This window comes from Macaca fascicularis, chromosome 15 (assembly GCF_037993035.2).
Source record: "Macaca fascicularis isolate 582-1 chromosome 15, T2T-MFA8v1.1".
NCBI lineage: Eukaryota > Metazoa > Chordata > Mammalia > Primates > Cercopithecidae > Macaca > Macaca fascicularis.
In genome coordinates, this window is record NC_088389.1 from 63548090 (window position 1) to 63574012 (window position 25923).

The 25923-nt window shown below is 49.8% G+C and overlaps 1 protein-coding gene and 1 long non-coding RNA gene across 20 annotated transcripts; one reads left to right on the forward strand and one right to left on the reverse strand.

The window, feature by feature from the left end:
- Positions 1-705: 705 nt before the first annotated feature.
- Positions 706-25902, reverse strand: TMEM8B (transmembrane protein 8B). 19 transcript variants are annotated; one of them, XM_074017148.1, is made up of 14 exons: positions 25739-25902; positions 25175-25253; positions 20729-20918; positions 20174-20381; positions 14134-14267; positions 13612-13737; positions 12688-13013; positions 9333-9426; positions 9011-9134; positions 8781-8923; positions 8414-8592; positions 2157-2303; positions 1873-1989; positions 706-1625 (listed from the first exon to the last, which is right to left on the reverse strand). In XM_074017148.1, the coding sequence occupies exons 7-14, from the start codon at positions 12964-12966 to the stop codon at positions 1194-1196; spliced, it is 1515 nt and encodes a 504-aa protein (XP_073873249.1). In that variant the 5' UTR covers positions 12967-13013; positions 13612-13737; positions 14134-14267; positions 20174-20381; positions 20729-20918; positions 25175-25253; positions 25739-25902; the 3' UTR covers positions 706-1193. The 19 variants fall into 19 exon arrangements, 17 of the variants coding, with proteins under 17 accessions (XP_073873249.1, XP_073873258.1, XP_015292496.1 ...); XM_074017157.1 differs by having other exon boundaries at positions 706-1629; XM_015437010.3 differs by having other exon boundaries at positions 13612-13880.
- LOC141408637 (uncharacterized) lies at positions 7199-11249 on the forward strand. The gene is made up of 2 exons (XR_012424577.1): positions 7199-7311; positions 8267-11249. It is a non-coding gene; the product is annotated as an uncharacterized lncRNA (long non-coding RNA).
- Positions 25903-25923: the final 21 nt, after the last annotated feature.

The window sequence follows — 25923 nt, forward strand, 5'->3', positions numbered from 1 at the left end:
CCAGAAGTGGCAGAGAGAACCTTAGGACTGAGAGGGTTATGCAAATGGGAACAAGAAATCTCTCTGCATCCCAGATGAACTGTCTGGACCTCTGACTGGGGACCAGATGGAATGATGGAAATCTCAGGCATGGATGAAGTATGGACACTGGTGATCAGTAAGAATGCTCTCCCAACTTCTTGGCATTATGTAAGACCCTCAGAACTCAGCTATGACCCTCATGGGAAGAGAAGGAATCCCGAATAGACAAAAGATCTTTTCTGGCACTCAGGAAAAATGGGGGCTCAAAACAGAAGTTACATTCTTGTGATATTTCTTGCACACCTGAGATGTGTACCTGCTATTCCAATTTCCTGGGATCTCGGCTTCCTTCTGTGTTGGGTGTGGGCGTCATGAGGAAAGTCTGTCTCGCTGATTTAAACCATCTCAGCGTATGCATACACACACACACACACACACACACACAAACACACACACACCCCTCTCAGCTATTGCAAACTGGGCTCAATATGAATTGGGGAATGGACATTAGAAGGTGTTTAGAAATGAATGCAAGGCACAGATGAGCGTGATCAGACTGTGTACATGGCATGACAAAAGCCTCCAGCAGTAGCTCCCATCAGCCCTGCTGATTCCCTGAGGGGCCCTCTTTCCCCCATTCCCCACACCCCTGACCCCAGGGGTAAAAAAGGCAGCACAGAACCATTCTGAACCAATCATTCATTGGAGACACACAGACTCCACCTGTATCAAACGAGGATACCAGCCACCCAGACAGCCCCAGTCCCAGCTTCATCCATCCTGCAATCCCTCCTCCGCAGCACAGCACAGCCCAGACGCTGCCTCTGGAAAGGGAGCCTGAGGCCAGAGTTGCTGAGCCTCTGGGAAAATCTGGAAATTTGGTTTCCCCAAGATAGACTCCACCTCCTCTGGAATGATCCGTGTTCCTGACAGGGGTTTGTCTCCCTGGGAAGGAATCCATGTCTTGGGAAGGCTCCGTATCCCAGGAAAGGCTGCACACCTGCAGGAGGGACTCCTTGGTCCTGAGGGGCTCTGTGCCTGCATAGGCTCCAGTCCTTAAGAAGGACTCCATGATGCAGGGGGACTCCAGGCCCTCAGGAAGTTCTCCATGTCCTGGGAAGGGCTCCAGGTCCCTGGAAGAGTTCTGTGTCCTTGAGAAAGACTCCATGTCCTCAAGAAATACAGCCTGTCTCCTTCGAAGAGGGCTCCACGCCCCCAGAAAGAACTCTAGGAAGCGTCCATATCCCCCCAGGGCCAGGCCCAAAGCCCCTCTCAGCTGGCACAGATGCTGCTGACAGTGGCCCCTCCTGGGCCCACGAGGCCCAGCTCCTCCTGCTCGTTGATGCATAGCTGGTAACCACAGCCCCGGGCCCGGGCTCCAGAGGGGACCCGGTGGTCAGTCTTGGCACGAGGGGGCAGCAGGAAGCCCACACTGCCCGCAATGAGCATATGCCAAATGCTGTGAATGTAGAAGTAGTTGTCCCGGGTCTCCACAAAAGCATAAAGCAGGACGGCGCTGCCTGCAATAAGGCTGCCCGGGCACAAGTAGAAAAGCCAGCGGCGCCACGTGGGTGGGTAGCAGTGCCGGCGGCGGACGCTGCGTACTGTCTGGGGGAGACAGAGAAGTGGGGCTCAGGAATTCCAAGCCCTGGGACCCAAGCCACAGTTGGTCACTCTCAGGTTTCCTCTTTAGGTTGTGACCTAAAGACATCTTCTAAGACTGGAGCGGACACTGCCAGCAGCAGGTGATGATGACAGAGCTAAGCCCACCTTAAACTGGGGACCAGATACCTGGGGCCCCACACCCAAGTCCTGCTAGGACCCTCCCCCAACGTCCCTCCCCACCCTTACCCAGGCTGTGGCCAAGATCCCCAGGGCGAAGAGACTGGGTCCAAGCAGGTTCCAGAGTCCATGTCGGTCAAGCTGCAGAGCCATGGACAGCAGCATAGCTCCCAGCAAATACAGCACCTAGAGAAAGAGACTCCAGGGCTGGGCTAGGGCCAGGTGACAGACAGCACTCCAGGGGCTGGGTCAGAATCATGAGAGGCACTTGGAAATGCTCCCAGGGAGAGATCAGGAGTGGATTTCAAGAAGACTTGGCCATGGCTGTTCCCCAGGGCCCACTCTGGACTGACCTGCTTGACCACGGGCTGTAAACGAGCCATGGCAATGACAGTGACCCACACGGACATTAAGGAGCCCAGGAAATCACAGAACTGCAGCACATCGTAGTCCATGATGCAGAAAACCACGATGCCTGGCTGGTCACAGGCATGATAGAACTGAAGGAAGAAATGACAGGCATTGAGAGAACGTGAGGCAGAGGTCCAGGTCTACAAAACTGGAGGGGGTGGGCCCAGGGGTGGTGTGCTGCTGTCAGAGCAGCAGAGGTGAAAGGTCACAGATGAGAAGATCTGAGAAATGCCTGACTCCCCAAATCCTGAGAAGAATGTGGTAAGGAGGTCCAGTCTGCTGCATAGCTAGTATGTATCTGGCAGCCCTGACCCTGGTCCTGACCTTCCTAATCTTCCTGCTTCTGGAAGGTGTTGTGGAGAGTGCCCTGCCAGGGGGTTCTGATATCCTCAAATTGAAGCCAGTCCTGTCCCCATCTCCTCATGCTCACCATGGATCCCACCTATAATCCCCATCCCTGGCCCAAGCTCTGGGCTACCCAGAATCCAAATCTCCCCGCTATGTCCCAGTTTCCCCTGATAGCTCAGACTCTGAACTGGGCTTCACTCTCAGGCCTTCCACCAACTGACCCTCTTCATCCCCTCCCAGCAAATGTGGGGAGTGTGTGGCAGGTAAGAAAAAAGGCAGTCCCTAAGGCCATGGAGAGAGGCATGGCACTTCACACCATGGGGAAGAACATGGAGAGGGGACAGTGTCCACCCATCCTACATTCTGGAGAACATAGTGAAGAGTAGACTACTGAGGAGGTTCAAAGGGGATGCAGGGAACAGAAGTGGAATTGGATCAAACTCGACTGGACATCCTAATTAAGGAACCAAGCAAAGTCTGCCACTAGCTCCCTTGTCTGTAGTCCTGACCCACGTCCAGATTGTCTCTCTGGACAATGCCATGGCTTCCAGCATTCTGTGTTTCCTTATTTGTGAAAAAAGTTTTCTAGGGATAACTCTTTAGTGGCAGAGATGCCACCAAAAGAACTGGAAAACATACTCAAAGTCAGTCTCTAGAGACAAAAGATGAAAAAGAAATCGCTGTTTCCTTTGACCCTACTGAAGATGTCATCCAGTCATTCAAATTGCAAAAATTACAACTCCAACAGACAAATATGGAAAGGAAGAAGCTAGGATCTAAGAAAAAGAAAACAAAATGAAGAAGAAAACCTGGGATATGAATTGGCATCGGGAAACTTTGGGTTTGATTCCTTTAAATTTTAAGCTGCAAGACTCAAGCTTGTCTATCTATCTTCTTTCTTTTCCTTCACTTTGGAGGTAAATAATTTTGTTCCTGCAAGAAGAGACTGCCTTAGGATGAACATGTTTTAAGTGAGTGTTCCAGGCTTTCAAAAGGGCTTGTTATTTTGGGGACATGGTTCCCTTTTAATATACTGTTAAATTGAAAAAGTGAGTTCTTACTGGGAAATTTTCAGAGACTTTTCATGTAGGTCCATATCAACATTAGAATTATTTTTTTTAGATTGGATGCAGTGGCTCACGCCTATTAATCTCAGCATTTTGGGAGGATGAAGTGGGTGGATCACTTGAGCCCAGGAGCTCAAACCAGCCTGGGCAACATGGTGAAACCCCCATCTCTACAAAACATACAAAAATTAGCTGGGCATGGTGGTGTGTGCCTATAGTCCCAGCTACTTGGTGGGGAACAGGGAATTGGGGGTGGGGGCAGAAGGGGCTGAGGTGGGAGGATTGCTTGAGCCTAGAAGGTCAAGACTGCACTGAGCTATGATCATGCCACTGCACTTCACCCTGGGTGACAGAATGAGACCCTGTCTCAAAAATAAATAAATAAATAAAAATGGTTAAGTAATTAATGTTTGAATATGTCTAAGAGACTGGCTTATTTTTCAACTATTTATATGTGCTGATTCATTGGAAGTTAATTTAGTTCCTAAACAAATCAATATTTTGGTCTTTTTCTATTTTAGTTATAGGACATTGATTATTCTCTGCCCCCAAGACCAGACATAAGTACTATAGGCCACTAAATTACCCCAATACTGTTTTATGACTTGGATTTTATTTTAAAGCACTAATTTTACATCCAGGCTTAACCAAACACTGGCTCCATATGCTTCACTTTCAAGTATATAGAAAGAAATGCCCAGAAGTTTCTGGAAGAGGGATTTGTACTATATTTCAGATAAAGGAAGATATATATCAGCAGAAAAAAGGCAAAGCTGAATCACTAAACACTGAAGACACATCTAGGGGAATAATTAAGGGCTGACTTTCTCCTAGGAGTTTGCACTAAAAGAATAAAGAAAAATGGAGATATTATCTCCAGAGTGGAGAGGATTTGAAGAAATCATCTCACGAATATTTTACGACTGATTATCTTCCAAGTATACTAAAAGGTCAAAGAGATTGTTTTAGGTTGTGAAAAATCCACAGGGATAGAGTTAAATTAAAATTGTAGCATGAGGGAATTAGTCCACTAAAAATTGTGGACTAATTTTTAGATTGGCATTTGTTTTGTCAACATCAATAAAAAAGTAGAAGTGACACAGAAAAATCTGGGAATTTAAGAAAAAAAATTAGACTACAAACTAATCTAAGTTGATAACTTTCTCAGCTTTGGACATTATTTATGAAGCAATGTAGGGAAATTATCCTCACATTTTTTTCTGTGGAATTTTACATTTTTATAACAGTACATCTAATGCTCCAAAATGGGCTATCCAGGTACTGCAGAATGTGGACTATAAATGCAAACATAGTTAATCCATACCAATACTGGGATATAACGGAACTCGCTATTACTCCCTTATTTCCTGTTTTCTGCTTTCATTTTCTCTTGGAAAGAGTTACGGGATTTTGCCAAGGGATACTGAGAATGACCTGGGATGGTCTGAGGGATGTAAGGGGTAATGAGAAGGTGGCCTTGTAGCCAGGATGTCGGCAATCAGCAAGGACACCTGCACAGCCCCAGAATGCCAGCTCTGTCTGGGTCTTCTGAGATCTAATTATAAGGATTCAAGGAACACTGTGACGGATACACAGTTTGAACAGTATGGGTTCAAATTGCACAGCTAAAATTTTTGATATCTTTGCCCTGATGGTTTCTTATATTTGGCTTAGTTATATTTTCAGATCTCTTGACTGGCTCCTATCTTTTAAGAATTTGGTGAGAACAGCCAGGCGCGGTGTTCCCAGGGATTACAAAGCCTGTAATCCCAGCACTTTGGGAGGCCGAGACGGGCAGATCATGAGGTCAGGAGATCGAGACCACCCTGGCTAACACGGTGAAACCCTGTCTCTACTAAAAAATACAAAAAACTAGCTGGGCGAGGTGGCGGGCGCCTGTAGTCCCAGCTACTTGGGAAGCTGAGGCAGGAGAATGGCGTAAACCCTGGAGGCGGAGCTTGCAGTGAGCTGAGATCCGGCCACTGCACTCCAGCCTGGGCGACAGAGCAAGACTCCCTCTCAAAAAAACAAAACAAAACAAAGAATTTGGTGAGAACTACTAAACTGCGGCCATGCCTTTTTCTACATACTCCAGGCCTTAGGAGAAACTGAAGTCAGGTTAAAAGCATTTCAATGCATGCTCACTGCCCTAGTGCAAAGGGAGCAACATAGCTCATCTGTTACTTGCTAGGGATCTGGAGTCAGGCTCACCCAGATTCTAAGGTAGATACTCACCTTCTACCTCAGGCAAAATATTTAACTTTCCCTTATCTACAAAAAAAACGATGACAAGAATAAAAGCATGTATCAACTATTACAGTACTATTGTGAGGATTAAATTAGCAGTGTCTGAAACACAGCACATATTCAGTATATGTCATTTTGTTGTAAACATTACCTAAATTGTGTGCCTATATACAAAAATCAAATGCTAAGTTTGTGGCCTGTTTTTTTTTCAAAACATATTTTACATCTGTAAACTCCTGAATCCCTACTGTCTGCTCCTATGTCCCAGATAAGAATGAATTACTACTCCCAAGTGTAGACTGTCCTGGATTATTTGAAGACAAGGAAGATAACTGTCATCTCCTGTCCTAGTACTGACAACTGCAATTTGACCAATGGGCCCTTAAATGGACACTGCTGCAGAATGAAATAAGTCTAAGAATGGCAAGGAGGGACCACAGAGAACCTACAGGGAAAAGAGAAAACACAGCTTTATGTTCTGGGCCATGTGGAAAAGAACAGGAGTTAGAGCAGGGCTTTAGGCAACACCTCAAAGCCAGCAGCTTTTCCTTATTGCCTTACTTAAGACAATGGGAGCTTTTGGCCCAGTGCAGTGGCTCACGCCTGTAATCCCAGCACTTTGGGAGCCCAAGACAGGTGGTTCATGAGGTCAGGAGATTGAGACCAACTTGGCCAACATGGTGAAATCCTGTCTCTACCAAAAATACAAAAATTAGCTAGGTGTGGTGGTGTGCACCTGTAGTCCCAGCTACTCAGGAGGCTGAGTCAGGAGAATCACTTGAACCTGGGAGGCGGAGGTTGCAGTGAGCTAAGATCGCGCCACTGCACTCCAGCCTGGGCGACAGTGAGACTCTGTCTCAAAAAAAAAAAAAAAGGAAAGAAAGAAAGAAGGAAAGAAAGTGGGAGCTTTTTATGTGACTTGAGGCTCTCCCTGCTACAAGGAAGGTCTTTTCAGGTTGACAGACACTGTATCCAGATAAGGAAGAATCATCTAGCACTGAACACTCTGGAGCCAATCAGGATGCTTGTGTCAAGTCCAGAGAGTGAATATGCTCTCCCTACATGCTGCAGGCTACTGACACACTTAGGTAGGCTTACTAATTATGAATCACATTCGATCTGCATGTAGCCGAGAGTGGGCTGGTGGAACAGCTGTTGCTGGAGGATTTGGTGAGCCACAGTAGAAAGGGCATCTGGCAATACGAAAGAGAAACAGTGTCTAATATAAAAATAGAATGAGGCACTGTGGGAGCAGGCCTAAAAAGGGGCCAATCAAGCAAAACTGGGGTATGTGCTTCTCACCCAGCTTAAAGAGCCAAGATCTCTCTCTGCAGCATGGCTGCAGCCTCTTCTTCCTCATCTCTGGATGAATCTCCAGCAGGACCCAGGCCCCTCAGTTTCAGCACATTTGCCCCTGCTTTCTCCCAGATGAGAGGTATGATTTTTCTAATTTAGACATATGTCTGACCTAGTAATGCTGGACGCCAGGAAGGCCCGTTTTGGTTTCTGTGATATCCTTGCTGCCAAGGCCTGAGAGTCTGAAACCATCTAAGAGTTTTTGCAGTGCTCACATGCATGTCACATGGTGTCAAGAGCCTAGAGATGAGTTGAAAAGATTCCCAGATGTGACACTTCAGGGGTTAAAAAGTCTACTTGGGGGTTAAGTCATATCAGCAGGCTCATTTCTCTACCTTTCCTTATAGTTTCTGGACACTTGCTTATAATGAACTTTTCTGATTATGGAGGAGTGGGGAAAACACAGGAAAGAGATTGTGGCGATTCTGCAATGGGAATGGAGGGGTTTTAAACTATATTAATTTTCATCAAAATGCACTCCTTTGAGCTGGGATGTGATATGATACTGCCACATCTGACAATGCCTCAGGACATAGTTGAGTCTGTAAAGCTTCTCAGGACTCTGAAAGTCAGACTGTCCTATAATCCCCCAATACAGAGATCCCCTCTATCTTTCCAAAGTTCCCATGAGAAATCAAGGTGGCACGGCGACTGAATGGGGACACCATTTCAGACCACAGGAACGAACGTGCTAACAGTGTAGAAGTCCCCAGTGTGATGGAGAAGGGGAGCTCAGAGTAGCTAGCTCTCACATCATGGAAGAATGTGGTGAAGATGAAGACACTCCATGCAGAGGTGTGGGGGAAAGCACAGATTTCCTGCCCCCATACACAGAACACGGTGACTGTGTAGACACAAATCCATACTGTAGGCCAGTTTCTTGGCCCATGTGTTGAGTAAAGGTCCCCTCAGCCTTCAGGGTGGACAGAGTGTGGAACAGCTGGAGGCCCAAACTTACTTTATTAAGTTGCGAACAGTTTTGTTCATTTCCTCCAATGTGCCTTACAAAAACGACCCTTTTCTATGCATGATAGGTTGGGAAGCACTGCTGTCTCTGTCTGTAGAAGACACAGTGAAGGCACGTACATTCCCAAACCTTTGGAGAACGTGGTGGAAATACAGACTGTGACCCACCACCACTCACAAGCACCCAGTGATAAGATGCAGACACAGCCGCATACCGTGGAGAAGAACATGGTGAAGGTGTAGACAGCAGCTTCCAGCACATATCGACTCCGAATGGCCAGGACCACAGGTGGCAGAAACATGAGGTTGCTCAGGCAGAGCAGGAGTGTGGACAGCAGCTGGAATCCATAGGTGAGCGCATCTGCACTGTCGGTGCAGCCCCAGCCTCTCCACCCTGCGGTTGGGGAGGGAACAGGATGGAAGAGGCCAGACGGCAGCCATGGGCCTATGCCACTGCCCGTGGAGGGTGGTCTCACCCTGGCTCTGCCAAAGCCGTCCCCAATTCAGGCTGTGCACTCCCCTACTCCCGCCGCCTGCCCACAGGCCCACAGGTCCACCTCCAGTCCACCGCAGCCCGCTCACCGGCCTTGCACTCGCAGGCTGCATACAGATAGTTGTGTGTGCGCAGCAGCTTGCACTGGCCATAGGGCCCGCAGTCGTCCACGCATGGGGACAGGAAGGTGCGCATCCGCACCTCGGCCGTCGCGTTGCGGCACCGCACGAACCTGCGCACACACTCGCAGTCACCTGGGGCGCCGGGCCACCCCCGCCGAGTCCCGGTCCCAGCCCTGGCCCTGCCCCTCCCCGCTCACCGAGGCCCCACCCCGCACAGGGAGCGAAGGGCCAGGAACCAGGTCCCCGTCTGCGGGAATGGGATTCGCAGCCTGGCAACCCTGGTAGTGGCACTGACGGAGAGGAGGAAGCCGGCCAGGGACTCTGAAGGGAGAAGGAAGGGGTCAGTGAGAGGAAGGAGGGGTCAGGACCCAAGAACCCTCACCCACCTGCCCCCACTTCCCGGAACCCTGGCCTACCATTCCTCCATTCCATCCCTCCCCGCCTTCACCTCTGCCCGCCACCACCACCACCACCCCTACCACACTGCAGCTTCCTCTCCTCCCCCATTCCTCACCCCACCTTTGGAACAGGTCACTGCTGCATCCCCCAGGCTCAAGGGCACCTCGTGGGTCAAGCATCCAAACACCGTCACGTTTTCCTGGCGCACGGAGCTCTGGGGAGGGTAGGTATGGAGGTGAGGCCGCCACATCCTCCAGCTCCACCCACAGCCACCCTCGGACTCCCACCCCTGTTAACCCACACCTTCCAAGGACAGCCCATTCCTGCCGGTGCTCTGCACGCCAAAGCTGCCCTCTCACCTCCATTCTCAGAACAGAAAAACTGAAAAACAACAGATCCTCCACAGCAGAAATCTTTCAAGGACTGATGAGACGGCAAGGCCCAATTCTGAATCTGTTCTTTGGGCAGAAGTGTTTCAATTCTGTCCGAGCAAGAGAGAACACCCTCTTTTTCAGTCCTATCTAGCTCATTGAGGGGAAGGAGGGCTGTTGCCAGTTATAGAAACTAACTGTGGACAAAGGCAATTGTAAGGTTTTCCATCATCTTCACCTGGACCCCAAGACAGGCAGAGCATGAAGACACTCACTCCAATTCAGGTGAAATGATCCTAGGTACTGAACGGTGGTAACAGAATGCCCAAGAGATTAAATGTAGCAACATGGCTGGGATGAAAAGAAACCAGATAATCTGCAAGAGTAAATGTAAGGGGTTGTCTACAAGAATAAAGGTAACAGGATGCCATAAGCTCACCTCATTCAAGAAGGATTTGAGGCAGCTTACATAAAATAGAATACAATAAATGCCTGAGGGAAACTTAAAAATCAGGATAGGAAAATAAAGTCTGTCCCTAATGTAGGCCATATATTTGATACTGACTTCCAAGCAACCAAAGCAAAGGAAGTATAATGAGTTACCAGATTTGCAACTACATAATATAAAAGCTAATCAGAGTCTCTGGAGAATCACAGCATCCAAAGGGGAAGTTCTGAGATAAATTCTCATCAAAGCAGCACTGTGTGTTGTCATGCATCCTGTCCTCAGCCACAAGAGTGAGTTTCATACAACTTGCTTATATAACTTCCTTCAATGCAAGCCCGGGGCAATATGCCAAAGTATTACTCAGTGAAAGTCTTTCTAGGAGGGAGCCAAAGAAAAAAGTATATGCAGTTCTCTGATCCAAATGTCCAGTTCTTGATGCAAGGGGAGAAAAAAAATCAAAATATTTGAAGGAAATACCTTTCAGAATAAACAGAACAGGCTGAGGTGGGTAGCACGTGTCATAGAATGCAGATGATGGAATGTAAACAGATGCTCATTAAAGTGAATGGATGGGAATGCAGAGAGGGAAAGGGCTAGGCTTCTATTCTCAGGGTACTGAGGAAGAAACAACAAGTATGGGCAAGGCTGTCCTCTAATTCAGGGTCTACAGTTTCAAGGTCGAATCAAGATCTCACTGTCATTGCCCAGAGGCATGGCAATAAGCAAACACAAAATACATACAGTCTTAGCGAGAACAAAGAGAGAATTTGATTATGTAAATGAGAAATATATTCAGGGTGAATAAATGACTCTAACAGGACCACTAGAAAGTTCTAAGCCATGTCCCATAAAAGGCCACATGAAGCCACAGACCAGGCCTCAGGTTGGCTGATGGGAAAGTGGTCCCTGCCCTCAGAGCTGGAGGATAGTAGAGTTAAAAGGATCCCTGGCTGGGGGAACAGTATGTAAGTTATTGGATCAAAGCTAAGCTGAAGATATTCTCTAATGGGCCAGCATAGGGCTCCGCCCTCATCTCAGTCTTAATGCTGACAGTAATGACTAAGAAGTACAAAAAGTTGGCTTTGCAAGTATGTGAATTACACAAAGTGGAGAAGGCCCGAGTCCCAAACCAGTATTAGGCAATGCCTCAAGGAGGGACATAAATTCTTCCATTCAGGTTCAAAAATTCACTGCAAAAATACAATATGCGAATTGGCACCAAAATGTGTATGCCCCTTGATTACAACTAGAGAAACAAAGCAATTAATGGGGAAAAGAAATGGGAGGACATAAACCAAAAACAGCAGTGGGCCAGGCACAGTGGCTCACACTTGTAATCCCAACATGTTGGGAGGCCAAGGCAGGCAGATCAGCTGAGTCCAGGAGTTTGAGACCAGCCTGGGCAACATGGTGAAACCCAGTCTCTACTAAAAATACAAAACATTAGCTGGGTGTGGTGGTGCACTCCTGTAATCCCAGCTACTCTGGAGGCTGAGGCACAAGAATCGCTTGAACCCGGGAAGCGGAGGTTGCAGTGAGCCAAGATCACACCCCTACACTCCAACCTGGGCAACAGAGTGAGACTCTGTCTCAAAAAAAAAGTTAAACAGTTGCATTAGGGAGATATTTTCCCCTATTTTCCAAAGTTTGTATGTGATCCTATTACTCTTATAATTAAAAAAAAAAAAATGTGTACAACTGGTTTGAAGAAAATACAAAGGAAGGAAAAAGACCCAGGGATCTCAATTCACCACAAGCCCTAGGTGATCCCACAGTGTAATGCAGCTGCTGAAAAAAGTAACTCAATCTCAGGCAGCACAAATGCAAGTCTTGTTACCTGCCACCTCGATCAGACCACCTCAGATCACTTATTTCAGAGACACAGTGACTGCTAGAAGTATGACCAGGTGAAACAGTGAAGGAAGGGGAGAGATCCAAATACCAAGACCCCAAAGACACTGAGGTTCTTCAGCTTTTGGGAGGTTGGAGGTAACATCTGAAGGGCTGTAAAAATAGGACTGGGACGCAATAAATGTATCATACTAATGTAAGATATTAATAATAGGGAAAACGTGAGAGAGTGGGTATATGAGAACTTTGTGCTTTCTGTTCAACCTAAAACTGCTCTTAAAAAAATTAAGTCTATTGCTTTAAAAAAGAACAAGACAGAGATAGATTTACTGGAAATGGCTTCTGGATATGGCTTTTACCCACTGAATCAAAGATGAGTGGGTAAAAAATTCATGGAGACAGATTTTGATGGGATGTCAGGAATGCCTCTGGCAATCAGCACTATCCAAACATGAACTGCGTGGCCTCAAGAGGTGGTAAACTCCCCATCAAAGGAGATTTGCAAGAAAAGGTTAACAACTGCCATAGTGAAAGGCCAGTAATGAGCAGGAGGTGAGCCTACAAAACTGGGAAACCCCAGACACTGAGTCGACCTGGTTGACCTGCCCATCTGTAGCAGAGTCAATACTCCGAACATGTTTGTTGACCAGAATTGGGCTAAGTCATGGTCTCTAATTGTCAGGATGGGAGGGAGCAACCTGGATAGGCTTTTACCTCCTGGAGGAGGTAAAGACCCCAACACCCCTGGCACCTTTCCCTGCAAGCTCCCCGGGAGAGCAACCTCCCCACTCTCCATAAAGAGTACCGCGTTGAGCTGGAGCTCCAGGCTGAGGACGCCTCCACTGTCCAGCACTGGCAACAGCCTCATGGCGAACACGGCTGGGCGCTCAGGGGGAAGGGCCACACTGGGGCCAAAGAAGATGTAGAAGTGGACAGAGAAGGTGTCCAGCTCGTTGCGCAGAGTCGGGCGCACTGGCCAGCAGTGCTCGGGTGGGGATGTGGTCCCAGGCCCCTCCGCAGGGGTTCCAAGGGATGGTGGCTCTGGGGGCAGTGGCTGGTTGCCCAGTGACTGGGGCATGTTCATGGCAGCTCCAGGGACCAGGGCTCGAAGCAGGCCGGGCTGTGGGCACTCTGTGGGGCAGAGGAAACCAGAGCTTGGGCCTGCAGCCTTTACAGTCCTGAACTTACTCATAAACAGATCTGAGCTAGACAGGATTTCGCAAAGAGTGGGGAAGGATGAGAACTAGAATGCAATGTCCCTTGGGAGTGTGGGGCATCCAGGGTCATAGGGGTTTCCTAATGGTGACAGCTAACACAATACCACACTGGAGGGAACCGAGGTCATCTATCCCTCCCTAAAGGCAGTGAAGATGCTATTGAAACAGATATTAAGTATGACAGCCTGTCTCACTGACTTGCAAGGGCTTCGGCAAGGACAGTGTCCCAGAGGTCCTGGATGTCTCTGCCTACCCCAGGAAACTGAGAGATTAAATCAAAGAAAGTAATGAGGTCCTTTAGTTGTCTCAAGTCAGATGCAAAAAAAAAGTTATCTAAAAGCCTTCCAATAACTTGGAGCTCCAAGCGGGATGGCTTCAGGGAGTGTGAAGGAGCCTGGGTGGGGAAGGGGAAGTTGCAGGGATGTGGCAGAGGGCCACTGAACAGAGCCACCCCAAGTGACTTCCCAGCCACGGATATCTGCACAGACTAGGGCAAATGCAGGGGTTCTGACCTTGCAACCGCACACACAGCTGGAAGCGGATGGTCCTACCAGGGCCCCGGGATGATGTTTCCACACGCACGTAGACCCAGTGCCCCCAGGGAGGCAGTGCCAGCTCCAGCTGGCATCCCGAGGCACCTCCACAGGACACAGAGCTTGAGTTGTGCAGGGGTGGGGCTTTGGGACGCAGACGCAGTGACAGGGGGCAGGCAGATACCCCGCGGCCCCCCACACACGCCAGCTGTGCTGAAACCCTGTAAGTGAAGCTGGGCACAAAGACCCTGGGCAGAGGAGAGGTTGGGGGTAAGAAGGCAAAAACAGAGACGAGAGGAACACAGGGCAAGGGAAGCACTAGGAAGGAGGGGGCGTGGGGTGGGAAGGAGGCCTGTTCAGGTCTCCCGCTCTGTTCTGGGAGGGAGGGAGGCAGGGATCCCACCCAGGGACCAGGCAGGTAGGCGGAGAAGAGAGAACCCTGCAGCCTATTTGAGGCCAGAGAAGTGGGAAAGGACCAGGTGTGGGGAGTCTTTGACTTACTTGTAGAGTGCTGAGCGATTGTGTGGGGAGAGGGTTTGCTCTGAGGGCCGGCCAGGAACCAGTACAGCAACGTCCAGCAAACGCCGGACAATCAGCTGGGGCTGAAGGAGGTACTGACACTCATCCTGGAGACCCTGGGACAAAAGCAGGGGTAGCAGGAGAGGGAGAGACAGCAGGGGCGTGACTAAACCAAGGCAAACAGAACCTGCTGGGTGGGCCAGGGAGAAACCCCCACCCTGGCCACCACTCCCAGGACTCTAACCCAGGTCTCTCTAAACTCTAGGTCCTTCTTGCCTGAGCAGTCATTTCTGGTCATCTCTGTCCCACCTCAGTCTGCAAGGTCTGCTGGGATCCTCAGCACTGGCTAAGGTTTTGGGATTCAAACCAGGCCCTCCTGACAATCAGGCCTGGCTTGCCCCTTCTCCCAAGCTAACCTCTCCCCCTGAGCATTCTGGGCCAGCCCAGCAGCACTGTGATCTCCAACCAGCCCATTCCCGACCAGGCTCAGGAACTTAGAACACTGGCTCTTTTAGGCAAAGTGGGGTGGGGTGGAAAGCTCCTTCAAGGCCTCCAATCCAACCCCCTCACTCTCCCCGCCACCAATCTCAACCTTTAATTTCCTCTAGTCCCCACCCTGCCCCACTCCCACATGCTTGTCCAGCCTCTGCTTTCACACTCATTACACCCAGGTAATGAGCAGCCCTGCATAGGTAATGAGCGCTGGGCCACTCATTACCTTCCAGGCAACCTCAGACTATAAGCAGCTTGAGAACAGGAACTCTGTCCTATTTGATTTTTGTTCCTCTAGACACAGGGCCTCACATAGAGTGCATACCTCACAGATAAATGTTTGCTGAATTAACGAATCAGTAAATGGATCACAACATCTGGGGGAAGTGCTGACCTTGCTAAAGCCAAATCCTGTCATTTTTGATGCCCCTGCCCCAACTCTGCCTTCAGGAGACCCACTAGTCTGGTCCCTCAGCCTCAGACTGTGTTTCTTCTGCTGCTAAAGGATATCAACCATGTCTCCCCCAGCTTCGCTTCTGGAGAAAATCCCCAGCTCCTTCTCTGTTGACACCCCCTGGCCCGCACAGCCTCATCACTCTCCAGTGAGCACAGTCCCGTTTGTCGCAGTTCCTCTTCTGCAGCACGTGCAGCTATATGAGCCCTACAGACCTCACAGTTAAGGGGAAGTGGGGGCTCCTAATTAGGTCATACCTTCAAACTCTGTTCTGTGACAAAAGTTCCAGGCCCTGACATCCCACTGAGTTCCATGGCTCAGAACAAGCCAGTCAAGGCACTGACTTCCAGCAAAACTCGACAAGGCTAGAAGGTCTGTGCCTTTTGCATCCCCAGTGTCTAGTACACCATCTGGCACATACTAGGTGCTAAAATAGCTGTTAAAGAATGGGTGTCAAAAAGGGGGTCCCTTCAGAGAGCTCCTGAACCAACCTAGATGTTCAGGTTTGGTGTCAAACCCTAAGAACCAAAAGACTCTCACAAGTCACTGCATTGACCCCACCTCCTAAGGCAAGAATTACCACCATAATAATCTTGTAGTGAATGAGTCCCAAGGGTGGGGGCTCATGCTCCAGTGGTGGCCCATTTCCTTGCCAGACAGTCCAGGAACGCTTTGCTCCACGTTTTGGAGTTTTGCTTGTGTTTGATTCAATGAAAGATCAGTGGACATGACCTGTTTGGTTAAGATGTGCTCCTTCCTTCAACTGTGTAACGTGCCAGTCCCCCCTCTTCATGCGGAGGGAGTGTTTAGTCAGTGGAGACCAGGGGAGATGCAGGGAACCGTCACCCAGTGATGGGGCCAGAGAAAGAGCACCAGAAGTCAGGTCCTCAAGAGCTGCCAGGGCAGATGCCAAGTGAGAGTGTCCCAACTGAGCCAAGAGGCCAGAAGAACATCAGCAGTCGGGGAGGCCCAGGGCCCAGGCAAGGAAGTTCGAGAAATTAGGAGAGGCAAAAGTGAGACATGGATGGGCTACAGGCTGAAAGATGCTGGAGTGGAAGGCATGGTAGGTAGATTCCTAGAATGTCCTCATACGTACGGGCTGAGTTTCTTCAGAAAGACCTGAGCGGGGTGGCCAGTGCCAGACTCTGGGTGGGGCTTGCAGACTGAAGATGCCCAAAGACACTTAGCGTTCTCTGCGGGAATAGCGAGTGCACAGCTGAGCCCATGCCCACAGTCAGAAAGCACCCAATCAGTGTAGAAGCAAACGAGTGTTCAACAGACTTCAGGGGGCAAGGGTGAAAGCAGGAAGACCATTTATGAGGCTACTGTGGTAGCCCTGCAGAAAGCAGAGAAACTGTGCTGGAAGTGGAAATGAAGAACTGTAGATAAGTTCAGGGCATGCCTCAGAAGTAGTGTCAACAAGACTTTTTCTTTACAGATTGGTTGTGAGGAATCAGAAGAAAAGAAAAATCAAGGATTTGGGGCACTTAATTTGGGGCTTGAGCAATGGGTGGATGACAGTGCAATTTCCTGAGGAAGATCACAATAACTACAGAAAGCAGCAGCATGGACTGGGAGCAGTGAAATAGAAATTAAGGAGTTTTATAGTTTTAGCTTCACTTTGATTTGGTTTTATTAAATACTCTTTGAGACATTTCTTAGGCATCCAATTGGAGATGTCAAGTAAGCAGTGGGATATAAAGTCTGGGATTCAAAGAAATTAGGACTGGATGAATACTCTTGGAAGCATTAACATACAGACGGCATTTTAAACTATTGTGCTGGAACACCACGCAAGAGAATAGAAAAGTAAAAAAGGAGCTGTTCCAGGACCAAGCATTGGGCCACTACAACATGGAGATCAAGCAGAGGAGAGGCCAGGAAAGGAGACAGAGGAGTGGGCAGTGGGAAAACCATGACAGTTCTGTAAAGTCACAGAGGCCAAGAAGGGAAGGTGTTTCAAAAAGGAAAGAGTAATATAGGGAACTAGTTAACAGCTAGTTACTAGTTAACTCTGGGGAGGGGAATTAGAGACTGAAAGAAGGGAAGAGGAAAACTTACTTTCCACTGTATGTCTTTTGTACCTTTTGAATGTTGTACCAGGTGCACAGATTGCCTATTCAAACTATAAATAAAATAATTTAGGAGGAAGAGGAAAAGCAGCCGCACTATTAGCAGATTCTAACCACCTCTGCTGAGATATTGAGTCACGTGTGGTCTTAGTTGGTGGATTCAACAGAATCCTTTCTCCTGTACAACTGACTTCTTCACTTTCCTTGTAGTTGCTTTCATTATTTTACCTACTTTTTCAAATCTTAGACACAGGAAGAGGAAGGATAAGAAGAGAACCTGTGCTCTAAAGACATTTAGGAGTACTTTCCCCTTATGAGCCATTTGGGTGCCAAATGGTATCCACAACCCAAAGGCCAGCCCCTCAGAGCAGACTGGCAACTGGGCACCTTAGAATGAACACAGGATCCAAAACAGGAAAGGCAAGGAGATGGAGGCCAGGGACAGGACAGAAGTGGCTGGTAGGAAGAAGGTGACAGGGAAAGGAGGTGAAACAGCATCATGTGCCAGACTCTGCACTGAAGGCTAGGAATACATAGTAAATAACACAGACACAGGGTCTGGCAGAAGTGTGGGACTAGAGCTCATGAGGGTGGCCCAGATCAGGTAAGTCACTTCTTTTTCACAACCTTTCAGGGCTCCCTATCACGCTCAGGATACAGTTCCAATGTCAAGGCCCTTCATGATCTGGCCTCTGCTCATCCCTCTACCTTCCTCACCACCCCAAAACCAGCCCACACTGAACCACTTCAGTTCCTTCTAAACTTTGGGCCATGCTACTCCCACCACCTGGTATGCCCTTCCCTACCTTCTCAATCTCAGGCCTCGCCACTTAACAGTTTCCAATACCACCTCCACCACGCTAAGTTAGCCATCTCCCCTTTATCCTCCTAAAACATCTCCTGTATCTAACATGCATCTTATTTATTTCTGTGTCCCCAGCACACAACCCAAGGCCTGGCACAAAGCAGGTACTAAAGGACTGAGGCTAAAGGGAGATCTGAGTTCATCCCCAAAGCTGAGAAGGGCCCTAGAAACCACTGCCTTCTTATCGCTGGGACTCTTCAGTTCCCACCAAAGGATATCCCTAAACCCACATAAATTCCTGTGTTCGCCAAGCCTCACAGGAAGCATACCATAGTAGCAGGAGGAAACAAGTTGAGAAGATGGAGGAATGCTCTAGACAATGAACCCACAGGCTGGAATCCTGGAAATTAACCAGGATCTGGAGAGCTGAAGAACCCTTAGAGGACCATATAAGATTACAGAAGTTAATCTAATTCTTAGAAGGACCGACATAAGATCCTTGCCCCATCAACCTCTCAAACAGGCCTGGCGGAAGCACTACATCTCTCATGGCATCCAGACCCACTGCTGCTTGTGGGCAGAGCGGGATGGTCCTCTTCTGTCTAGCCTCACCACATACCTGGGGGAGCTCTGACCAGGATTCCAGTTCGGTACCAAGTTCCCCAGGCCCCACTTCCCATGTCTAGATGCAAATGTACATGTCAGGCCTAGTTCTTTTCTCACTGCCCAGCTCCCCCTTGGTCTGGGTACTTGAATCACCCTTTAGGGTCTGATCAGCTTTTCTCTGCACTACTATCTCCGTTCCCCACTGTCCCAATCTGATAGCCATAAGCAATCCTGACCACTTCTAACTGGGCCTCAGCTCCCACAATCCCAGCCCAGGCCTAGGCCCTAGGTTCCTGCTTACCTAGAAAGGTTTTTGGATAACTACAGCCAGGCTTCAGGAGGATTTTCCCTGTGAGTTCTCACAAAGTGGGTCAAGGATCAGAGTTAGGATAAGGAACATCCCTGTTGGGATTTTGCCAAAGACCTACGAAGAAGTTCCTTCTAACAGAAGAACCCTCAGTTCTGATGAGAGTCAAGGCCTACCTAGAACCTAGGGCCCCTTCCAAGCTAGCTCCCAACATGCTGTCCTTCAGCAGGCTCGCAGGCCTTGATGGGGAGTTCTTTTGCACATCCACATCAGTCTCAGGAAAAATGGCCGTCACTGAGGCCTAGAGACACTACCTCAGCCCTACTTCCCATCTCTGACAATAGCAGTTCCAGCACCCTTGTCCTTATGTGAGTCTCAGCTCATTCAAAGGCACTATTCACCACATTTCTGAGTGCTAGAGTCCTGTTCTTTAAATCCTCGCTCTGTTCTTGCTCGTTTATTCACCCTCACCACAGGCCCCATGCACATGGTCATCCCACGCTGACAACAGCCAGCTCAGTACACCCCCTGCTCCTCCTCCAGTGAACAGGAGTAGGAGACCTGTCTGGCCTAATCCATGAGAGTGGCAGGAAAACATTGTGGCATTTCCTTTCACTCCAAACCAGAGAGGCATCTGACCTTTGAACCTGCCCTTCAGTCTTTAACAACCTCTGTGAAATAAGTGCTTGGGGTGGCTGATATTTGGAGAAAAGTGAGGCAAAGGCCAGGATGGACACCAGCTGCCCAAAGCCTCCTTTTAGCAGGAAAGAGCTCCTCTTGTGGTCTTCTGAAGGGTGTAGGAAGCTGTCTGAAATTATGATGCAAGAGGAATGCATTCTCCCAGATGGATTAAAGGCTGGGCCGTGGGCTAAGAGAGTCTTCAGGGCTATTGTCAATCAAGATGTAGAATAAAACCAGTCCTGGGTGTGTGCAGCAGATTGGACCAGCCCATAGTTGGCTTCTGCTCACCTTGATTAACACTTGTGCCTTCCACTAGGAAGCGGCACTACTCCCCCATGCCAGAGCCTCTGACTCCAGATTCTCAACTTTCCCTTCAGCTTACCTGGACCCAGCATGTCCTCCTGGGTCTCCCAAGTTGCCTCCTCCAGATCATGGCCTCTGACCCACTAGGTGACCTGCTGGCCTTTAGCCATGCCCCACCCCAGCCACCCTTGTGCTGCTGCCCACCCTGACACAAGGCTGGCATGCCAGGGAGCCTGTGGGGGGAGTTTAGCAAAGATGGAAGGGCAGTTCTAGACCCCCGAGCCTGGGCAACATTAACCCACCTTGACAGAGATGTGGCCATGGGCCTGGGGAAGGTGGGCAGCCAAGAACCAGTCCCCAGGTAAGGGGCTGCTGACGTTAAAGATGCCTGAGGTGCGGTTGGGCAGTGTCCAGCTGAGGGTCAGTGAGAAAACCCCAGGCACAGCTGTGTCCCCTGGGAAGTGTGTATGCAGGGGATTGATGACAGGGGGTGCCCCGGACCGGAAATACCTGGGGGACCAGAATTAGGAGAGGAGAAAAGCAGGCAATGGGGTGGGAGGCAGGAAATGGAAGAAAGAAAGAACTGTCACTCATTACCGGTAAAACAAATAGATTCCCTATACTGACACATTCAACAAAGTGGTTCCAGGTCAGGGGCCACGGGTGAGAGATCAGCTCAAGCACTCGCACAGTCATACAGTAGTCCGGAAGTGGTCATGTGACAGAGGTCATGGCCCTCACTCAGTCACACTTCAATCTGGACGCGGGTTGGGGTCAGGGTCAGTTAAAATCACACTTTAGTCTGGAAAGTGGTCAGGGGTTGGAAGTGGGGTTGGGAAATTAACTCAGACACTCACACAGTCACACTTTGGTCTGGGCAGTGGTCCCCAAAGGTTCCCCCTTGCTCCTTGAAGATGATGAGGTTCCAAACAGCCAGGAATGTGTCCTCGGGAACATGGAAGTGGAAGAGCTCGGTGCTGGCAAAGGAGCGGAAAGGACTCAGCTTGCGGGGTGAGCAGGTGGAGTAATCAGTCAGGAAAAGGCCTCCTGGGAAGCAGGAGAGAGAGAGAAAGGAGCAGGGCAGGACAGAGGGCATTTCCATTAAGCAACAGGCATGCCAGTCCTCCTCACTGATAGCATCAACTCCACAAATGCTCTCGTCTGAACCAGGAACTAGGTTTCAGGCTGCAGATCTGAAACCTAGCCATCATCTGGTTTAATCCTTACGTTAATCTTATTTAAAAAAAAAAAACCCTCCTTTTACAGATAAGGAAACTGAGGCTCAGACCTAGATCAAACTGAGGATGCAAATCTAGCTCTCTCTAAATCCAAAACTAAGACCCTTTCTTTGATTTCACAGCTGCCCCTCACTTAGGAGCCATTTTCTCCACTTACCAAACTTAAAAAAAAACAGATGTGGGGAAGGTGTGTGTGTGTGTGTGTGTGTGTATCTTGGCATGGGCTCTTAAGTCACTAAGCAGGCTGGAACTCCACCTGTGGGGCTTGGGAGTCAGCATGGAACTGTGTAACTTCCTTGTTGATTTTCTTCCCTTCTCTGTTCCCCTGTGGTTAGGAGCAGTAAAAACCCTCAGCAGCCTCACAAGCGCTGCCTGTATACTGGCTCAGGGCAGGAGAGGGGAGGGGAAAGTGTGGTACGGCTGCCAGGGGCCTGCTTGGGTGGCAGAAGGACAGGAGTTGGCAGGCCACCATGAGAGTCCCCAGGAAAGGAGACTCATCAGGCCTCCCGGGTCAGAATGTACAGCTAGTAGGTGGGGGCCGGGGGAATGTTCTCCCAAAGGGAGGCCCAGTGAGGCAGTAAGTTGGTGACCCAGTGGATTTCAAGCCCCTTGGGAATCTTCAGAGCAGGCTGAGTTGGCAGGTGGGGAGGAAGTGGTCATCTCTCATTAAAATGCCAAGATACCTGATCATGATTGTCAGGAGCAGAGCCAAGGTAAGCAGAAGTCGTGTCAGCAGCTAGCCAGGCAAGGGACTAGAAGAGCTGTCACAGTGGAGGCAACCCAGTAGCCTCCGACTACTCTGGAGGGGCATTTTCAGCCAAGCAGGAAATACCCTTAGGGCTAACCTAGTCCAATTATCTCCCTCTCTGGAGATGGGAGAGATTAACTCCAAAAATGAGGTGTTTTTGAAATAAAAAAGAAAGGGAAAGGGAGGCTGCTGAAGGAGGAACGCTGAACCAGAGCAACCCCAGGAGTCACCCCAGAGAGCTGCCCTACATAGGTGGGGGCCATTGGAGGTCATGGTTACACTCAAGGACTAGTCTGTCCAGTTCAGACCACATGATCAGTTTCAACTGCCAAGAAGGAAAGCCTGCCACCTTGCAAGCTGAGCACTGCCCAGGAACCCAGAGAGGCTACCAGTGCAGCATTCAGAGAGTGACAGAGATGCATCCGAGAGGGATAAAGGTTACGGAACCCACTGATGGGGGAGACAGGTTTCCTAGGAACCCTAGCTGTGCTAAGTAGGAGGCAGAAGGCTAAGAGGTGAACAGCCTGGATACTATTGTTAGAAGAAATCAGAACTCTAGCACGCCTTCTGATGGGGTTAGGGAGGGGCTGTTCCTCCTCAAAGCTGGTACCAGGGATGGGTCATCTGATCAACCATTGCTACTGTTAGGAGAAATGTTGGTCAGTCTCTCAGTGCAGACCCTCAGAGGGCTAGTGGTGAAAAGTTTAATGACCTCTGGGAAACATGGACAGACAAGCACAAAGATGCTTGTAATTCAAAGGACCACGGTATGGCCTGGAGAACTGGGGAATTAGCTAAGCCATCCCCACGTGGCCAGGGGCTACAGAGGTCACAGAATAGGCCTGTGAGATAAAGGAGTGAGCAGCAGCTGGGAATGCTAGGAGGAACTTGGAAGAAGTTCTGAGGGCAGATGCTTGAAAAGGGTCCACAGCCCCATTCACTCCAAACTTTGGTTTGTGGTTTGAACAGGGCCTTTCAGAGCTGTGTCCAGAGGAAGCATGAGTAAGGCCCTTACCGAGTTCGGATGAACTTATTCCGGGTTCCCCAATATTTCTATGATGAAGCTAGGGTGATTCCGACCATCACCCACACCACACACGCACACCCCACACAACACATAGGCTGAGGCTAGCCCTGCTAGTAACAGCACTAGGTAGAATAAAAGCCCATTGTTTTTTGACTAGCAAGGCATGTGTGGGTCCTCAACTAAGCCCAAGGAAAAGATCCAAGGATCAGGAATGGGACCACTAGACCTAAGAGATAACTTCCATTCCTGAAATGAAACCGAAGCAACCAATAAGCACTATGCAGTCCTGTGCCATGATGATCCTATGACCCTGCCAGCCTCTTCTCAGACAAAACCCATTGCGACCATTAGGTCACAGAGCACCCTGCACTTAGGTCCAAAATTGCCAAGGCATTCACTATTAACAGCACTAAAGGCAGCCCTGCCTCCCTTTGGGTGGACTGGTACTCCTTTCCAACTTCATTACAATTCTCCCCAAAGCACCTGAACCCGCTTCTGGGCAACAGTATTTTTATCCACAACTTTCAGCTGTATATGCTCTGTGGCCATCAGTCACCCTGCTCTCCTCACCCGCCCAATGCTTGCTCAATGGCGCATGAAGCAGCCATGATGGCAGGGGATAGAAGCTAGGAACTTGGCTCAACAGCATAAACTCCCCGTTACCAAAACTGAAAACCTGACTGGCTACTGCCTCTGCCCAGTGCCCAACTTGACAGCAGCAATAATCAACACTGAGTGCCTCCACGGCTCCTTCCTTCAAGGGGACTGGCTGGGGGTGGATGGATAACTTATATTCGTTCCGGGAGGCACCCAACACTGCCCTCACCCTTGGAACTGTTGAGAAAGGGTCTCCAGCCCCATTCACAACTTCAGTGATCTGCTCATATGACGAGCAGGCAGAGCTGAAGAGGAATGTACATGGGCCACAACATGTCCCCTCCCCTTCATACCGTAACACAGGCGCTCAGAAGATACACTGGCTCACATGCACCCCACACACATGCATGTGTCTACACTCACCAACACACAAGCATGTACACACGCTGCCAGCCTTCCCACAATCCCTCAGTTACACACATAGACACGTAAGTGACCAGACATCTCTGCAGGGGCTGTGACCTTTCATGTGCATTCATCTCCTTAAGTTTGTACACTGAACCAGGCCCCCAGAGCTCACTCATACCCACTCTCCACCCCTAGCTGCTCTGTTGGCTGTTATTTCCTAAGACTCCATCAGGCACATCTCCATCCTAGAGTGACACACACCAGAGGTGGCTATGGACTTGGGCCATGAAGACTAGAGTCATTTCATGATGTAGCCATCTTCATGGCACATCCCCTAGACCAAGACACCCCCTCCTCCTCCCACATTCCACCCATTAAAATATTGGACCTCTCTCCTGTCCAAGTCACTTCCCCACTGGAGGGTGGCCCTTGACTGACGCCCAGCAAATAAGGAACAGTTTGTGGATAAAGCCCCCTTGTGGGCAGACTGGGGAGAAGGGAGGTTACGCTTTGAGCCTTTCCCCACTTGGGTCTGTTTTTCTATTAAGTATACATTACAGTGGAGAGAAAAAAAAAAAAAAAACCCACTAGTATGAGATAGGAATTAGGAAACCTTTTTTCTAGCCCCAGCACGCAGCCTATCACAAGCTACCTGAACTTGGACAAACTGCTCCCTCCCTGAGCCTCAGTTTCCCCATCTGTAAAATGGCCTCCGAGTTTCAGCCCTGCTCTAAAAGTATCAGGAATTATTCCTAGGCAAATCAATCTTCTTTGGAACAAGAATCATTACAAGAAGAAAACTCATTATAATGACAATTAATCCATATTCATCTGTTTGCTACATATTATCTTTAAAACTCTTCTTCATGCTGTTTGAATGCATTCCCAATATCTCAAAGGTTTAGGCTATATATTCCCAGACTGCACTAGGGGCTTCTGGTGTGGGACTGTCTCTCCCCCATCAAACTTTGTGAGCAGGGGCAAAGCCCACAAGATTTCCCTGGAAAAGCATGAGTCAAAGTGGGGTCAGGACAGACACCAGAAAATATCTTGGAGTCTCTGTCCTAGAAACTGTAAGCCACCTGCTGAGCCTCAAACCCAATTAATTACCACTCTTTTGACCCCGCCAATCCCTCTGTTCTGTAAGACTTCTCTCCTCTCTATTTCTCCCACTTGCTCCCCAGTGATCTAGTTCCCCAGGTCCCACCACTCCTGAATCTCTCCAGCCCACCCCTCCCTGCCGGAACCCCATTCCTGCCTCAATCTTCCCTGCTTCTGCACTCACCAGCCCCCGGGCCAAGGACAGAGAACAGCAACAGCAGCAATAGGGCTGGCGGCAGCTGAAACCCAGACTTGAGTCTAGGCTGGGAGAGGGGCAGAGTATAAGAGATGGGGGGGACTAGCGGGAGAGACTTGGGTAAACACAGAGATGAGGGCAAAAGCTGAGATAATGGGTTGGGCTGGGCTGGACACTGGGGCTTGAACAAGGGCAGGGAGTGGGATGGAAGGAGGGGCTGTGATGGGGACTGCAGCAAGGGACGGGGTTGAGCCAGGGCCTTAAGCAAACACTGGGAATGGGGTTGGGACAGGCCCTGGGCTGAGATTTGTGACAGGGGGTGGAACGAGGGCCGAGGCCGGGATGGGGGCCAGGCCAGGGGCAGGGACTGGAAGGGGGTCCTGGATGGAGACCCAGGCAGGGGTTGGGGCCGATTTGGGAAGCGGGGCGAGGGCGGGACTGGGGGCCAAGGCGGGGATCGGGATAGGACGAGGGGCCGGGACAAGGGCTGGGCCATGGCCCGGGGCGGGGGCGGGGCCGGACAGGCCAGCGCGGGGCGCTCGCAGAGCTGACCCGCGGCTCCGCTCCCCACCCCCGGGGGGTGACCTCCGGTGTCCTCACGGGCCCGGAGTTGGGGCCGGGGATCTGGGTGGGAGTTCAGGCCTGGGCGACTCCGGGCTGCGCTGAACCGGCGATAACCAGGCCCCGCGGCGGCGGCCTCGGCTTGACGTCAGCATGACGCCCCGCCCCCCCGGCCG

Excerpts from the sequence above, each read along its gene's own strand:
- TMEM8B (XM_005581343.4), bottom strand. The coding sequence starts at position 25,682 with ATGGCCCAGCCCTTGTCCCGGCCCCTCGTCCTATCCCGATCCCCGCCT. Across the intron at positions 9,135-9,332 it reads AGCAGTGACCTGTTCCAAAG|AGTCCCTGGCCGGCTTCCTC; the intron begins GTGGGGTGAGGA and ends TTCTCCCTTCAG. Across the intron at positions 1,990-2,156 it reads TACAGCCCGTGGTCAAGCAG|GTGCTGTATTTGCTGGGAGC; the intron begins GTCAGTCCAGAG and ends CTCTTTCTCTAG.